The 15,513-nt window shown below is 47.0% G+C and overlaps 1 protein-coding gene across 1 annotated transcript; it reads right to left on the reverse strand.

Moving 5' to 3' along the window:
* Positions 1 to 2,592: 2,592 nt before the first annotated feature.
* GUCA2A (guanylate cyclase activator 2A) lies at positions 2,593 to 10,061 on the reverse strand. The gene is made up of 3 exons (XM_081016341.1): positions 9,935 to 10,061; positions 6,270 to 6,453; positions 2,593 to 4,082 (listed from the first exon to the last, which is right to left on the reverse strand). The coding sequence occupies exons 1-3, from the start codon at positions 10,004 to 10,006 to the stop codon at positions 4,018 to 4,020; spliced, it is 321 nt and encodes a 106-aa protein (XP_080872467.1). The 5' UTR covers positions 10,007 to 10,061; the 3' UTR covers positions 2,593 to 4,017.
* Between the last annotated feature and the right edge of the window lie 5,452 nt (positions 10,062 to 15,513).

Raw genomic sequence — 15,513 nt, forward strand, 5'->3', positions numbered from 1 at the left:
AAGGCCTACCATGAAATGTAGGATTTGGCACCATTTTTGAGTGAATTGGACAATTACAGGCTTTTGGCGAAATCGTGACCCTGCGGGTTAGGGTGCCGAGGGCTTATTTTAAGGACTACTGTGAAATGTGGGGTTTGCACCCCCAAATGCTGCAGGGGCGATTTGCAGGTGTTTGGCACTGTTTTTGAGTGAATCGGATGATGTCAGGTTTTTGGAGAAGTCAATCAGTGTCCTATGTTCTACCTCCACTATCAGAAGCATTATGGATCTGAGCACCTGCTACTGAGAATCACAAGGCGGAGAGTGTTCCTGTGCTCGGAAACCTTCTTGCAGGTCTCTGGCAGGCATCTGATTGGTGACTGAGAGGACAATATGGTGGACTAGATGGGGCACTGGTCTGATCCAGCAGGCTCTCCTTGCATTCTTAATTTTGGGGCCCCCATCCCTCAGCTGCCGTTGTGCCATGCCTGCCTCCGGTCCAGTGTTTGCATATCCTAATCTGAGCTGAGTCAACACATTCCTGAATGAACCATTTTCTGCATTCCAGTTGCATTAGCTTTATTGAATTCAGCTCATCTCTTTTCATCCTAGGTAGCTCTTTTGTATACATGGGCATGCGTGTACGTGCACAGCCGCACACATAGGGAGAGAGTTGTATTGTTTCGTTTCCCAATTTGTAATCATGAAAGTATGCTTGCTGTGAAGAATTACCTTTGAGAAGCTGTTGGATAATTTCTCTTCCCCTCCCCATTCCAGGAAATTTGGTGAAAGTGTTACCTCCCGTTTATTCATTTATTTGTTTTGCCCACAAACAGGGTTGGGAATATATAAAGGAAGCTACCTTATACAGTATGTACCTCTGGTTACATACTTAATTCGTTCCGGAGGTCTGTTCTTAACCTGAAACTGTTCTTAACCTGAAGCACCACTTTAGCTAATGGGGTCTCCTGCTGCCACCACGCTACCGCCGTGCGATTTCTGTTCTCATCCTGAAGCAAAGTTCTTAACCCGAGGTACTATTTCTGGGTTAGCGGAGTCTGTAACCTGAAGCGTATGTAACCTGAAGCGTATGTAACCCGAGGTACCACTGTACTGAGACATGCAATTGATCCATTTAGTGCAATACTGCAGGTTGAGAAGGCGAGACCAACAATCAAGAAGGCGGTTTCTGTTGTTGTTGTTAGCTGCTCTGAGCCCGGCTTCGGCTGGGGAGGGCGGGATATAAATAAAACTGTATTATTATTATTATTATTATTATTATTATTATTCTGCATGTGTCGCAGAGGGAAGTGAGGGGCAGATGGGGTCCATCAACTTGGCAAGGTGGCTTATCGGGAGAAGGAAAACTCTGACCCTAAAGCTCCCCTGCCTCTTGGCTGTGCTCATTCATGAGAAAGTATTCACGAGTAAACCCCTAGGAAAATTTAGTACCCATGCATTGCGGGACAATTTTGGGAGATTTGTAAGGAGTAAACACTACACCAATCCAGAGTAGAGTCCCTAAGATGGCTGGATGGTCCCTTGTACGCCTCCTTCCGGCAACTCCTGCAGCCAAGCTGGTGCCAAATGTATTACTCTGCTTTCCTTTGGATCACATCAGTGATGCCGAGAGTGGGGTCTTCTCATCTGGGCAGCCCAGGAACTCCAGACACACTGCACAGGCTTACACCCTGGGAAGGTCACTTCAGAGATGCTAACACAGTGGTTTGACTTCACTCCCAGAGATGCACTCCATTGTCGCTTGAAACAGATGGATGCCATTAAGGTTACATAGGGACTGGTGCTGTATATCTGGGCTTTCAGACTGGGGCCTCTTCCAGACCCACCTGGAGATGCTGGAGATGAAGCTGTCCACATGCAAAACAGGTTATCTCCTGCAATGCATTCTACCTTTGAAGGTGACGCCGAAACTACAACTAATCCAGAATGCGGCAGCTAGACTGGTGACTGGGAGTGGCCGCAAAGACCATATAACACCAGTCCTGAAAGACCTACATGGGCTCCCAGTATGTTTCCAGACACAGTTCAAAGTGTTGGTGTTGACTTTTAAAGCCCTAAACAGCCTCGGTCCAGTATACCTGAAGGAGCATCTCCACCCCCATCATTCAGCCCATAGGTCCAGCGCCGAGGGCCTTCTGGTGGTTCCCTCCCTGTGAGATGTGACGTTACAGGGAACCAGGCAGAGGGCCTTCTTGGTAGTGGCGCCCGCCCTGTGGAACACCCACCCATCAGATGTCAAGAAAACAAACAACTATCTGACTTTTAGAAGACATCTGAAGGCAGCCCTGTTTAGGGAAGTTTTTAACATTTGATGTTTTGTCATGGTTTTTAATATTCTTTTGGGAGCCACCCAGAGTGGCTGGGGAAACCCAGCCAAGTGGGTGGGGTATAAATAATAATTTGGCATTAGTATGATTATTATTACTTAATACCTACATGGGGAGAGTTTTTTCCTTGCAACAGGGAATTTTTGGGAAAATGGGGCTGGCAAAAACCAGCCAGATGGGCAGGGGTATAAATAATAAAATGACTGTAATAATTAAACGAGCCAAACCATTTTCACATCAAAGTAGTAAAGGCAGAGAGCATCAGCGCATTGGAAATCTTTATTTTGGACATGCCAAACAGGGATATCCACGAGGAAGCCAGTTTTGCAAGTTAGAAGCCAGTTTTGCTTAAGAGATCGCCATCAAAACCAAACGACCAAATCACCAACAGAGAACAAAAGGGTATTTAAACTCAAATAGAAGTGTTATGTGGGATACACAGTGTTTTAGTCTGCATATTGATTTCATTTTAAAATGTGTGGCCATCAAGAAGCAGGGGCATCATCCAAATCAACCGCCTCTGTGGAGAGGAAGAGGGGGACTATGGGAACAGGAAAGGTTTGCTGGGGATGGAAGGAAAATGCTGGAAAGAAATTGGGATTTCTGGTTCCTCTCTGCTACCACTATACTCCACTGCCATGCACCCCAAAGCTGATGGCCAGAAACTGGCTGCTGGGTTGCGATAGGGGAGAGATTCGGTTCAGTTCAGTTTGCATTTAAAGCTTAAAGTGCCTGATTTGTACTTTGAACAACCATTGTTCACGATCCATACCCCTCTAGGTTTTGCAATGCAGCTCTCTAGCCAAAAAAATGTATACTAGGCCAAAGTATGGATAAGCATGCACCTACAACAGTGAAAATAGAAGGCAGAAATGCACTATATTAGGGGAAATTGCTTTACAAAAAATATTCACATTAGGGGAAATCGCATGGGAATGTGTGCATTTTAAGAGAAATTTGCACCAAAATGCTGATGAATTTTCACGAGTGCTTTTTAAAATGACAAACTGGTGCTGAAATGTGGAGAACTGACCTAAAAATGGCAGTGTGAAGGGTGAAAAAATGACTTTAGGCAGCATCTAACATTCCTGAGATGTAATATTACTTCTCATTGAGAATCAGCTGCAGGAGGTTGTAATCTTGAGGGAAGAGTAAGTAGAGGAGAGGGGAGCCAGATTGCCCCTTTTGCTCAAAATGTCACCCCAGCTACTTTTCTCCCTATAGGGGAAAATGTATCGGGAGCCTGTTCAGGGGGAAATACAGCCAAGTCTTGATTTTGACTAGGAAACATGTCTGGCAACAAAAACTTCTTCTCGCCACCTTCTTTTTTCTGTTCGCATTTGCAAACTCACACAGCTGGTTTTCAATTTTTAAAAAGCAGAAGAAAAATTACATGGAACTGTTATTATTATTTTTTGCAGTGACCAATCACCTTTCTTTCAACCATTCTCCTTCCTTCCCCAGCCCAACTTCCTGTCCTTTGCACTCTCCCCTCTGACATGGATTCTGAATTGTGCTCATAGAGGTTTTAGGGATGGGGTCCAGGAAGCCAAGGCTGGCCCAGCCAATCTGTACAAGTGGACAGAGGTGTCCTCTGTTGGTTTGGATGAGGAAAAGGCAGCAGTAGCAGCGAGGGGCAGTTGTCAGGATCCACTTAGAAAGCCAGCAAAGATGGTGGTGGTCTTCTTCATTAGCATCCAGAGCAGGCAACGTTGGCACAAATCTCACAGGTCGCAGCATCTGCGCTGATCATTTCTGAAGCAAAGAAATAGAAAGACTCTTTGGGTGACTTTGGGACGACTCTTTGGGTGACTCAAGTACTCCAGTTGGGACTGAGAGGGGAGGGATTCATGTGTACCTCTGGGGCTTCACCTCTAATCATCTCAACCATGTCCCTACACCAGGGATGGGGAACCCCTAGGCCTCCAGATGTTGGACTTCAGCTGCCATCATCACCAGCCAGCATGGCCAATGGCCACAGATGATGGGAAGTGTAGTTCAAGAACATCTGGAAGGCTTCAGTTTCCTCATCCCTGACCTAGATCTGGCCTCGATCCGGGTTAGGAAGCCTATTGAGAAGGAGGGTAGCACTGGTTAGGAAGCCTATTAAGAGGGAGGTCTCACTCCCTAGTGTCAGGCGGCTCTAAGCAACTCCCACAGCTGGTGCCAGGGATGTACAAAGACAAGGAAAAGTTTCTTACCTTCCGCTTTTTATTCAATATTTACAGAGAGAGGCTTTGGAACACAGCCTCCTTGATAATGGTGTTGTCCTGAGTGACTCTCCACTCCCTTCCTCATTCGTCATTGTCATCACCTCCCCTATAGGTGCCCTTGGGCGCTTCTTCTCTGAGCTCTTTGCTCTCCTAATTTCAAGGCTCGTCAGGTCTGGGAGGGAGGGACTGGAATGCTTTCTAAAGACATTGTGTCTGTCAGCTGTGCCCCCCCTTTGCGTCCTCTTTCTCCTCCTCCTCTCCCATTATTTCCCAGCTTTCCCCCTCATCTGCCTCTGAGCTGTGACCTCCCGCAAACCCCTGTTGCAATTCTGAACTGTCTTCTTCTCTGGAAGGGTCAGCATGGGGAGGCAGTCTCCACCATTCCTCCTCTGCCTAGTCCCTGACACCTAGCAAGTAGGAAAACAGCAACAGGGAATCTAGAGGCACTTTAGAGTTTAACACATTTATTATGACACAACCTTTTGAAGACTAGTCCCCAGCATAAGCCTGTTACTCTTCAAGGTGTCACAAGAAAATTCTCTTGTTTGTGCAGCAACATACAAACAGGGCCGTCTTATCCATAGGCACTAGGGATGTGGGGCACCTGGGTGCCGGGCTCTCAGGGGTGCCAGGCCCAGAGTCTGGGGCCCGAGAGTTGAGTCCGGAGAAGAGCCCACCCTCTGGTTGGAACACCAGGCTCTTCTGGTTTGGGCTGAGCCAGCGAGACGCTGAGGCACCTGGCCGGCTCTGCCCTCCTGCGTACTTGGGACTGGGCATCCTGGGGGGGGGGGGGCATCGGGCGGATCTTTGCACCCTGGCGCCACATATACTTAAGACAGCCCTGGTTACTCCTCTGGAAAATGTTGCAGTGGAGACAGAGCACAGCCATTGTGGCAAGTAGCCATTTATAGCCTTCTTCTCCCATGAATTTGTCAAACCCCCCTTTAAAGCCATCCGAGGAGAGGAGGAGGAATAAGACCCCAGAAGATCTCTGCTGGATCAAAGTTTGCCTTCCTCTCTTGTAATTTTAGAACCCAATGGGGCCATCCAATGAGGCTAAATGTTGGAAGATTCAGGACAGTCTAGATCAGTGGTTCCGAACCTTTTTTATTTGGCCATGCCCCCCCAAGCATCTCTAAAATCCTGACACCCCCCCCCCGGTGATATATAATTCTTATTCTTACAAACATTAGTTCATGTGGAGGAAACCTAAAAGGCCATTAATTGTTAATGACTCATTCTCAAATTGCCCCCCTTAAAAATCAAATTGCCCTCCCCTGTTGGGAACCACAGGTCTAGATAAAGCATTTTCTTCAAGGGGTCAACTGTTAAACTGGGGGGATTCGTTCCCACAAGAGGCAGTGAGGTCTACCAACTTGGACAGCTTTACAAGAGGATCAGACAAATCAATGGAGGGTGAGGTTATCAATGGCTACTGGTTTTTCACTCCACGAGTAGAGGTGGTATGCCTCTGAGTACCAGCATCTGAGAATTGCAGATGGGAAGAGGGGTCTTGGGCTCATTGGTCCTGCTTCTGGGCTTCCCCCAGGCATCTGGTTGGTCACTGTGAGAACAGGACATTGGGCAAGATGAGCAGGGCTGGTCTGATATTCTAGCTGCAAAGCAAACTTGCACAGAGGCCCATCTGGAATATGCCTCTTATGTCTGGCTGTTCAAGGCTGAGGAGTCATCCCACGTTCTCATGCATGCATTGACCATCACCACATACCGAGCTGTCGGAGCAGTATTCCTGCTCTGGGGGATGCGCAGAGTGGTGCAAACTCTGTGGGCATTTTCGGGTCTTTGCACGCACCAAATGTGGCACCCATACGTGTGCGTATGTTCTTGGATCTCTCCTTGAAGAAGCCCTCCAGCTGCTTCACTGATTCCAAGGGGAATACGTAGTCTCCCACCTGCCCAGGGGAAATTAGAACAGAGTATCACCATCACTTGCCCACAGCAGGGCATGTAATAGGTTCCTTCTCCCTCCTCCCCAGTCTTGGTGCCAGGGCTGGCCCGATACATTTTGGCACCTGAGGTAGACCCCCAAATAGTGCCTCCATCTGTCCCAGGGAAGAAGGGGTGAGGGAAGATCTACATTAGGAAGAAGGAGGGGGAAGACATTGGGATCTGCTGTCATCTGCCCTTACAGAATTCCTCAGAGGGACAAACAGAATTATTGGGCACTGTGTGCCATTGGGTCTGTCTCCCTCTACTGTTGTTGTCCCCCTGCCTTCTGCTCCACCAGCAACCCCTGCACATTAGAGCCTTGCCAGCAACATCCTCATGCATGGAGACCCACTGAAAAGGTCAAACTGTAATTTAGAAACCTGCGTGTGTTTGTGTGAAGGAACCTGCTCTTCAAGCAAATCCCTTGGCTGGGAAATTTCAAGGGCAAGGCTTATCCTTGCCTAGCATGTATTTGCAAAGCAATAAAGATAGAGGCCTGTTCTCAGAAAACCATCCTCCAAGGCTGTGCTGACTGATCAAATCCTGTGCTCTGCAAGGAGCCTAGCCTGCCTAGAGACTGCTGAAAACTAACAATGCACAAACCCTCTATAAGGCTACAGTAGAACAGGGAACCTTAAAAAAAAATAAAAATCAGCCCAAGGTCCACATTTCTCATTTCTCTGTGGACAACTTTCCGGGGCCAAATTTTATGTTTGTACATTAGGCTAGTTTCCACATGAACTCACCTGCCCCCATCCTCTATAGAATATAGAGGTGTGTTTGTGTGTGTGTGTTTGTGTGTGTGTGTGTGTGTGTGTGTGTGTGTGTGTGTAGAAACTAGCCCCAAAGGTAAAATCTACATTCATTTCTGCACCAATTTTTTCCTCTGACTCCCTCCCCACCATCATGTGGCCCCTAGAAGTTTATGCAATAGAGGTGTGGCCCTCTGGCTGAAAATTGTCCCCCGCCCTGCCAATGTGCATCCAACTGTATCAAGATTCTTTTCATAGGGTGTTTTATCAATATGCTGGCATGCGTGTTCACATCAGCTCAAACACAGCAGAGAAAGTGTCTCCAGGCAACCACACAGTACAGCAACATCAAAATTGCTTTGTTGCAGTGTGGTTGTTTTTCAATGCACACATACCCATCAATAGGGCAAGGAGGAGAAAGGCATGTAAATGGTGTGACGGGAAGGGTGTTTCCAACTGTGCGAGGTCCAAATCCACAATTCGTTTTAGAGATTCTCCCAGTATTTGGGAGGGGTGGATTTCAGTACAGAGCAAAGCAGAGAGAGGAAAAATAATCCTCAATTACAGTGGCCATGTGGCTGCTTGGTAAATTCACTGCTAATTCCTGCTAATAGTCTGACTGTGTACATTGCGCCACTCCTTGGTGTGTGGAGTACCTCAAGGTGCAATACTCTCCCCGATGCTTTTCAACATCTTTATGTGCCCCCTCGCCCAGCTTGTTCGGAGTTTTGGGCTGGGTTGCCATCAGTATGCCGATGACACCCAACTCTATCTGTTGATGGATGGCCATCCTGACTCGGCCCCAGACACACTGACCAGATGTTTGGAAGCTGTGGCTGGATGGTTACGTGGGAGTCGGTTGAAGCTAAATCCTTCGAAGACAGAGGTGCTGTGGCTGGGACAGGACGATATGGGATGGGGGGGGCAACTCCCATCTCTTGCGGGGGCGCAATTAGTGCCAGCACCGTCCGTTAAGAGTTTGGGTGTAATCTTCGACACCTCCCTTTCCATGGAGGTGCAGATTGCAGCTATAACAAAGGCGGCATTTTTCCATCTCCGCCAAGCTAAGCAGTTGGCTCCTTACCTCTCTCGCCCTGACCTAGCCACTGTGATCCACGCGACGGTCACCTCCAGACTGGATTATTGTAACTCGCTCTACGTGGGGCTGCCCTTGAGACTGACCCAGAAACTCCAGCGGGTGCAGAATGCTGCAGCGAGACTCCTTACGGGGTCTTCGCTGCGAGATCACATTCACCCGGTGCTATACCAGCTGCACTGGCTCCCGGTGGAGTACAGGACCGGGTTTAAGGTGCTGGTTTTAACCTTTAAAGCCCTATATGGCCTAGGACCCTCGTACCTATGGGACCGCCTCTCCTGGTATGCCCCACAGAGAAACTTACGGTCTTCAAATAAAAACATCTTGAAGGTCCCAGGCCACAGAGAAGTTAGGCTGGCCTCAACTAGAGCCAGGGCTTTTTCGGCTGTGGCTCCGATCTGGTGGAACGCTCTGTCACAAGAGACCAGGGCCCTGCGGGACTTGACATCTTTCCGCAGGGCCTGCAAGACAGAGCTGTTTCACCAGGCCTTTGGCCAGGGCACAGCCTGACTCCCTCCCTCGGCAATCTTCGCGGAGCTCTGGCTCAATGGTTGCCAGTGGCTTGAATTAACTAATTTTATAATGAATGATTTTAGAGTGTTGTTTATGCTGTACTTTTGTACTGTTTTATTGTTGTTAGCCGCCCTGAGCCCGGCTTTGGCTGGGGAGGGCGGGATATAAATAAAATTTATTATTATTATTATTATTATTATTATTATTATTATTATTATTATATCTTTTGGTAAATGATTAACTGGACCCACTGTTTGCTGTAAGCTATTCCTTTAGGGGTCTCCTTTGTTTTGCCTCCTTCGACTAAGGCTATAGAAGTTCACCTCTTTCTACGGCCATACTACCCTGAACACGCCTGATCTCGTCTGATCTCGGAAGCTAAGCAGGGTCAGGCATGGTTAGTACTTGGATGGGAGACCCCCTGGGAATACCGGGTGCCGTAGGTAAAAGAAGAAAAAAAGAAGTTCACCTCTTAGTGGACATGCACAGGATCTAAGACCTCCCAGAGTTAAAGCTCAAAGTGATCAATAAGCAGCTGCCCTGTATTGAGTCAGATTATTGGCCCATCTGGTTCAGTATAATCTATACCAGTGTTTCCCACACTTGGGAGTTGTAGTCCAACAACTGCTGGAGACCCAAGTTTGGGAAACCCTGGTCTACACAGACTGGCAGCAGCTCTCCAGGGTTCTAGATTGGGGTTTCTTCCTGGAGATACCAAGGACTGAACCGGGGAGCTTTCTCTTACAAAGCCGTTGCTCTAATTCTCTGCTATAGTCCATTCCCTTAAAACTAAAGATTCCAGTTCTAAATGGAAAGCTGTCCAAATATGAACAAAGGAAGCTGCGCTGTATCAGGTCAGAACATTATTACTTATATCTCGCTGTCACCTACACTGATGGGCAGTAGCTGCCCAGGGTCTTTGGGAAAGGTGTATCTCCACCCTATTTGGAGATGCCAAGGATTCAACCTGGGACTGAAGGCATCTAGGAATCAAGTTCTCTAGCCACTGAGCTACAGCCCTTTCCTTCAAGGTGATGCCATAAGGGCAGAACGGCGATCCTGGGAGGATCCCACAACTCTTACCTTGACTTCGACCCCATCTGAGAGGACAGCCAGCACACTCAGGCAGACTGTGGCCACCAGGTAGGTGTTCATGGTGAGTCACGATTCTGGTTCTCACTTGGAATGTCAGGGCGGACTGGCTCGACAGCGACGGAGCTGGATTTTTAAAGGATGCCCTCTAGTTATTGAATAACTAAGGTATATTGGCACCGGCTAGGATGGTGACAACCCCTTAGGCAGTTTGTGAAGTGTGATAGCCCCAAAGAAATGCCTCCGCCCAGAAAACATTGACATCTTTGTTGTTTTATGGCACTTCGTCAGAAGAGTGTTTCCTTCTACGAACTTTGCTTGCCGTATCCCAGCTGGGATGGAGCCGCCAGCAGGTGATGGGTGGATAGCTTTAAGAGCCAAAGGGCAGGGGGACCACACCAAGGCCCAGTCCTGTAGGCTGCTGAGCAACTCCTGCTTCATTTCTTTTTAAAATAATTTTTACTACATTTTTGTAATCACAATAGCCATACATACATCAATAAACTCAAAGTTCGCTCTTACCAGAGCATCGACCTCCTCCCGCCCCTCTTCCTGACTTCCATGTATATTTACTTTAATCTCAACATTTCTATAACCACTTTTTTACCGTCTATCTTGTTTTTATATTTCCCCTTGTTAAATGTAAATCAGTTCCTTATATTGTCATTACAAAACTTTTCAATTCAAAGCTCCAAACGTTTTCAGATGTTTACAATATTCTCTCATATACAGTATAATATAAATTTGCTCCAGTCCTTTCGAAACAGTTCGTCGTGCTGATTCAGGATCTTCCCCATCAGCTTTGCTAACTCAATGTATTCCACCATCTTACTCCGCCATTCTTCCAATGTTGGAATCTCCTGTGATTTCCATTTCTGAGCCAGAAGTATACTTGCGGCCATTGTGGCATACATAAAAATAACTCCTGCTTCAAATAGGATCTGAACCAGCTGTAATCCAAATGGGAGGCTGTTACTTGTTGCAATAGAGTCTCAGAGGTGCTTGCCTCACTTCCGAGACGTTCTAACTTAGCTTTCCCCAACCTGGTGTTCTCCATATCTTTTCAGTTCACATTTAAAGGCAAATCTACTCACTATGCACTTACCCAAGCTGTTTGTGTACTGAAATAAAGCCATCCTTTGAAATTCGCATTTCTTTGAATTTTGCAATGCAGATCTCCAGCCAAGGAATGTGTACAAAAATACATATGCTATGGCCCAGAAGTGGCCATTGAAATGCATCTATGGACTCAGCTATACAGCTGCAAATATAACGTTTTAAGTGTGTTTTAAGTGCATTATACAAATGTGTCACTAGATGGTGATGGTGAGCTTATGGCAAATTCAATATATTTTTCAAAACGCTTAAAAAAGCATTTTCACCGAATTTTTTTATATGTGTCTAGATTCCACCTATTAGTGAGAACGACATGCAAAAATACATTACATTGCTTTGTAAGAATGTCTGTATTAGGGGAAGTTGCACACGAGAATATGTAGGCTAGCAGATATGTGTACTAAAATGTGGATGAGTTTTCATGGAGACTTTTAGAAGAAGAAAACTAGTAAATTAACATGGAAATATGGAGAACTGAGTTTAAGATTTGCTCCTGTTGACTGGCCTCAGCCTGAAACTACAGCCCCTCCACTAAGAAAAGCAAACCTTTGCACAGACAAAGTTTGTGTGTGTGTTTGTATTTTGTCATGTTGCACTTGGGACGTAGCAACATGTTATTTCCTGGCAGCAAAAGATACAGGCCATGTTTTAATTTTTGAAGTAGTTAGGAGTTGTGCAACTGCTCGCCCTATAATAAACATTCCTGAAAGTATATATAAAGTAACAACCCATTCCATCCTGCTTTACAATTGCTTATGTTTAACTTTCCCTTGGCTCAAGGGAAACCTACGACGACCTGTTTATTTTGTTTCTAATTTTCCAAGGCCACCTTTCAGTAGAAGCTTCCAAGGCAGCCAAAACAATGCTATAATGCAAAAGCAGGGGAAGTGGGTGGGAGGAGCTTGTTGTTGTTTAGTCGTTTAGTCGCATCCGACTCTTCGTGACCCCATGGACCAGAGCATGCCAGGCACTTATGTCTTCCACTGCCTCCCGCAGTTTGGTCAAACTCATGCTGGTAGCTTCGACAACACTGTCCAACCATCTCGTCCTCTGTCGTCCCCTTCTCCTTGTGCCCGCCATCTTTCCCAACATCAGGGTCTTTTCTAGGGAGTCTTCTCTTCTCATGAGGTGGCCAAAGTATTGGAGCCTCAGCTTCAGGATCTGTCCTTCCAGTGAGCACTCAGGGCTAATTTCCTTCAGAATGGATAGGTTTGATCTTCTTGCAGTCCATGGGACTCTCAAGAGTCTCCTCCAGCACCATAATTCAAAAGCATCAATTATTCGGTGATCAGCCTTCTTTATGATCCACCTCTCACTTCCATACATCACTACTGGGAAAACCATGGCTTTAACTATACAGACCTTTGTGATGTCTCTGCTTTTTAAGATGCTGTTTAGGTTTGTCATCGCCTTTCTCCCAAGAAGCAGGCGTCTTTTAATTTCGTGACTGCTGTCACCATCTGCAGTGATCATGGAGCCTAAGAAAGTAAAATCTCTCACTGCCTCCATTTCTTCCCCTTCTATTTGCCAGGAGGTGATGGGACCAGTGGCCATGATCTTAGTTTTTTTGATGTTGAGCTTCAGACCATATTTTGCGCTCTCCTCTTTCACCCTCATTAAAAGGTTCTTTAATTCCTCCTCACTTTCTGCCATCAAGGTTGTGTCATCTGCATATCTGAGGTTGTTGATATTTCTTCCAGCAGTCTTAATTCCGGCTTGGGATTCATCCAGCCCAGCCTTTCACATGATGAATTCTGCATATAAGTTAAATAAGCAGGGAGACAATATACAGCCTTGCCGTACTCCATTCCAAATTTTGAACCAATCAGTTGTTCCATATCCAGTTCTAACTGTAGCTTCTTGTCCCACATAGATATTTCTCAGGAGACAGATGAGGTGATCAGGCACTCCCATTTCTTTAAGAACTTGCCATAGTTTGCTGTGGTCGACACAGTCAAAGGCTTTTGCATAGTCAATGAAGCAGAAGTAGATGTCTTTTTCGAACTCTCTAGCTTTCTCCCTAATCCAGTGCATGTTTGCAATTTGGTCTCTGGTTCCTCTGCCCCTTTGAAATCCAGCTTGCACTTCTGGGAGGTGCTTAATTTGTTTAATTCACATATTGATACATTTTAAACCCCCAATTGAAATTACACCAACTGCGAGGTTGCATTCCTGTTCTCATCTGCCTGGGAGTAAGTCCCATCAAATTAAGTGGGGCTTACCTCTGAGTAGACATGCAAAGGAGCACCTCATAAAGGCAGCAATCAAAGCACAGTTAAAACTTTCCCATTAAAAGCCCCGGACAACAAAATAAGTTTTGAAGGGCTGCCAAAAGGAAAACAGAGTCAGCACCAACAGGGCATCCTGGGAAATAGCATCCCACAACTGGGGTGCCACCACTAAGAAGGCTTCGCTTCCAGTGGCTACCACCTGCAGCTCTGAAGGCAGCAGCGGCCACAGCAGGTCTCCTGATGCAGATCCTCAGAAATGAGAAGGTTGGTGTGGGCTGAGAATTGGTGATTCCTACTGAATGGAGTGGGTTGTGGACCGGTGGGCAAGGGGGGGGGGAGACGACAATTTATCAGGCTACACTGTCCCTCATTTTTTTCCCCAGTCAGGGTCTCCCATGGAGAGGAGAAGCCAGGTAACCAGCATCCTACAGGCCTGTTACATCTCCTGAACTCTGGATTCAACCCAATGACTCAAAAAATCATTTAAAACAAAACCACTCCAAGCAGAAGAAACATATTCATAAACCATGGAAGCCGACAATAGTAATAGAATCATAGGAATATGGAGATGGATGGGACAAGGATCCTGAGAACTCCCCCCCCCCATTTCTCAGGAGGACAGACCACGAGGGCTTTATTTGGGGTGGCAGTCACACATCTTTGAAGGTCTGCTCAACATTTTAAGTTTGCAAATAATGGTGATGAAGGTTTATTGTTTAACTTTTCCATGTCAGCCTTGGGGCCAATTGACGCAGCTGCCTTTCATATATCAGAAGAAAGAGGAACTGCCATCTGACGTGTTCTTTGAAGGACACCAACCTGAGCATGCGCAGGGAGGGGCAGGGCAACTATGCTCATGTCACCTTCTCCCCAATTCTCCAGTTTTAAGGGCAGTACTCCAAATCAGTTTATGGATTTCTTTTTCAAGTCCCCATTAAAACTCACCAGCATTTTAGGGCTAATTTTTATTGCTATACCCATTTTTAGGCAATATTCCCTAATGGAAAGCAGTGTGTGTGTGTGTGTGTGTGTGTGTATACAGTCCCAGTGAAAATTCACCTGCTTTTTAGTGTGACTTTCTCCGAATGCACCCATTCTTGTATGCATTAAGAAGTTGGCTGATTTGGCTAAGGGGACTTAAGAAGTTGGGACTTAAGTGGGCTAAGGTGGGGGGCTTGAGATGGCTAAGAGAGATAAGGGGACTTAAGTGGGCCAAAGTGGGCTGAAGTGAACTGAAGTAGGTCTGTTTGGGCCTAAGTGGGTTGAAGTGGGCCAAAGTGGGCTAAAGGGACTTAAGTTGGCTAAGTGGCCTTGATGCACATTCCTGTCTGCTCTCTGGCTAGGATTGCAGGAAAGTGCCTGCTAGACCATGCTAGACCTAATTGGGCCTTCATAGAATTGGGTATCCATAGAATTGTTGAATGGTAGAGTTGGAAGAGGACCCAAGAGTGATCTAGTCCAAACCCTTGCAATACAAAGCCACTTCCGAGCTTGGGAGGAGGTGGGCTTGCGGGCTTCACACCCACCCCCACGTGCGCGGGGGCTGCTCCCTGCCCCCACGAGATCAGGGGAATCCTCGGCGGTGTCATCCACCCAGCCAGCCAATTGGCGGGCTGGGGTGTGTGGCCTGCCCTATTTAGGGCCGGCGTGGCCAAGGCTCCCCCTCTTTTCACAGCGCCAGCCAGCTGATTTAGTTTCCCACGCCCCCTCCCTTTAGGTAGGCTCCTTGACATTGCTATGAACTTTGGTTGGTCGCCGCAAGGGGCCTGGTAGGATTTTTTTCCAATTGGTAATTGGCTCCAAAAAGGCCAATTGGTTTTTCACCTACCTCGTAGCAACTCATCACAACTCCCCGGCATTGGCGGTTAGGCATTGGTAAGGGAGGGTTAAGTGTATGGGGGGGAGGAAGCACCATCGCCTCCCCCCACAGCAAAGGGTAGTCCGATAAAGGACTCCGGGGGGTGTTGCCCTGTCCGAAGCCTATGGAGGTGTGGGCCTAAGGCACGCCCCCAAGCGGTGACCCTGGGGGAGCTCCTAGTTGACGTGCCTCAGCAGGACTCCCTCTACTGGTGGTTAACCCTTGCCGGTCTTCATGCAATCAGGCTGAAGCCGGATAGTCGATAGGACCAATGCCTAAGCCAATACCGCTCATTCCTGTAATCAATAAAGTTGTGGCCTATTTCGCCCATTAACCTTAATACTTGATGTCCTGATTTCTTCCTG

Source organism: Podarcis pityusensis (genome assembly GCF_964106645.2).
Source record: "Podarcis pityusensis genome assembly, chromosome: 8".
NCBI lineage: Eukaryota > Metazoa > Chordata > Lepidosauria > Squamata > Lacertidae > Podarcis > Podarcis pityusensis.

Coding starts and splice junctions, on each gene's coding strand:
- GUCA2A (XM_081016341.1), bottom strand. CDS start 10,006: ATGAACACCTACCTGGTGGCCACAGTCTGCCTGAGTGTGCTGGCTGTC. Junction 6,454..9,934: donor CAGATGGGGTCGAAGTCAAG/GTAAGAGTTGTG, acceptor TCCCCTGGGCAG/GTGGGAGACTACGTATTCCC. Junction 4,083..6,269: donor AATACTGCTCCGACAGCTCG/GTATGTGGTGAT, acceptor TCTTTGCTTCAG/AAATGATCAGCGCAGATGCT.